Genomic DNA, 1,902 nt, shown 5'->3' on the forward strand with positions numbered 1-1,902 from the left:
GGATCACAACCCTCGGTGTTGCGCCCGCACCGCGCTCAGCCAGTGAGCGGAACCGGTCTCCACATGGGATCCGAACCCTCGGTGGGAGTGCCGCTGCGCTCCCAAGTGGCGCACTCTCCAGTGCGCCACCGGGCTGGCCCGAGATTTTTGATTGTCTCAGCAGTGCAGGAGGTGCTACTGGCATCTAGTGGGTAGAGCCCAAGGAAGCACTAACTACAGTGTATAGGACAGCTTTTCACAGCAATTATCTAGCCCCAAATGTCAATAGTGTTGAAGTCAAGAAACTCTGGCCAAAACAGGGAGATCTTAAAACTTCAGGTATTGAAGGATTCTTTTCTTCAGTTCATGTCTTGATGATCGAGTAAAGGTTGTTAATAAAATAAAAGGAAAATCTATGCAGATGGAATCCCTGTGGACAGAATGGTGATGGAACTTGTATTATTAATCAGGGAATATTTTGCTGAATTCTCAGTGCTTTCGATGTGTCAATGGAAGTTATTTGAAAGAGAAATACCAGTTGGAGCAAAAGTAGATTACTCCCTGCACCTCAGCCTCTGGGCCGCCGTGATGCACACATGCGCACACACACACACACCACACACACACACGCATCCTGGCAAATAAACAAACTGGGCTGATTTAGGTAGATGCTGAAATAGTGGTCTTCTGAGAGAATACGACAATGAGATTTTAAGATAAAATTTAATAAACAGTGATACTCTAGTAATTGGCAACCATCAGTCTGCTTCTATAATTTATGCAACTAGCTTTATCCTCCTTGCAAGTTGCTCATTGCTTAAAACTTTTCTGAAGCAGCATGGCATGCTTAAGATTTTAGACTCTGGATCCAGATTGCCTGGGCTTAAATCTCAGCTTCATCATTTACTTGTGTGACCTTGGCAAGTTACTTAAGCCTTTTATGAATCAGTTTTTTTATTTGTAAAATGAAGATCCAGGAGTATCCATCTTATAGGAGTGTTGTGGAGATGAAATGAATTCATACACTTAGAGCACTTCAAACAATGCCTGACATATAGTGATAAGTAAGTGTTGGCTGATAATATTATCACATGTTATCTACATTTTTTCAGCTCATTGCTATGGACAGTGCTATTACCCTGTGGCAGTTCCTCCTTCAGCTACTACAGAAGCCTCAGAACAAGCACATGATCTGCTGGACCTCTAATGATGGGGAGTTCAAGCTTCTGCAGGCAGAAGAAGTGGCTCGTCTCTGGGGGATTCGCAAGAACAAGCCTAACATGAATTATGACAAACTCAGCCGAGCCCTCAGATACTATTATGTAAAGGTAATAGACATCCTAATATTGATACTATACAGAGAACATCCAGACAAGAATTTCTTCTTTTCTGTTGAAGTTATAGGTACTCATGTCTTGGAGTTTACTTTAATCCAATTTATTTTATAACTTCAGTGGTTTAGAATTAGGATACAAGGTGTGAATATTCTAGCTATATTTCTACAAACTCTTATTTATTAACCTACTCCCATTACACATGTTTTACTCCCAATTGCAGTTGTCTTTAAAGGAAAGAGCACAGGATTGGAATATAAAAAAGGAAATTTGAGATTCTTAGGGATAAAGAAATATTCTCATGTATGTCATAATTTACTTTAAAAATTATCAGCATATGGGGCCGGCCTGTGGCTCACTCGGGAGAGTGTGGTGCTAATAACAACAAGGCCATGGGTTCAGATCCCTATATAGGGATGGCCGGTTAGCTCACTTGGGAGAGCGTGGTGCTGACAACACCAAGTCACGGGTTAATATCCCCTTACCAGTCATGTCTTAAAAAAAAAAATTGTCAGCATATATATATGCTTTTTTTTGTAGCTTCACACAATTTTTAGTTTTAGTTTAACTCAGGGAGGACAAATTAACA

The 1,902-nt window shown here is 40.9% G+C and overlaps 1 protein-coding gene across 1 annotated transcript in view; it reads left to right on the forward strand.

Moving 5' to 3' along the window:
- The first annotated feature begins 1,096 nt into the window (after positions 1 to 1,096).
- The window catches only part of ELK4 (ELK4, ETS-domain protein (SRF accessory protein 1)), a 3,071-nt gene continuing 2,265 nt past the window's right edge, over positions 1,097 to 1,902 (forward strand). Inside the window, 1 exon segment of the mRNA XM_008580530.1 lies at positions 1,097 to 1,307. Within this exon segment, the coding sequence (XP_008578752.1) occupies positions 1,101 to 1,307 (207 nt within the window). The 5' untranslated portion in view covers positions 1,097 to 1,100.

The sequence above is a fragment of the Galeopterus variegatus genome, unplaced genomic scaffold (genome assembly GCF_000696425.1).
Source record: "Galeopterus variegatus unplaced genomic scaffold, G_variegatus-3.0.2 Scaffold86, whole genome shotgun sequence".
In the NCBI taxonomy this organism is placed as follows: Eukaryota; Metazoa; Chordata; class Mammalia; order Dermoptera; family Cynocephalidae; genus Galeopterus; species Galeopterus variegatus.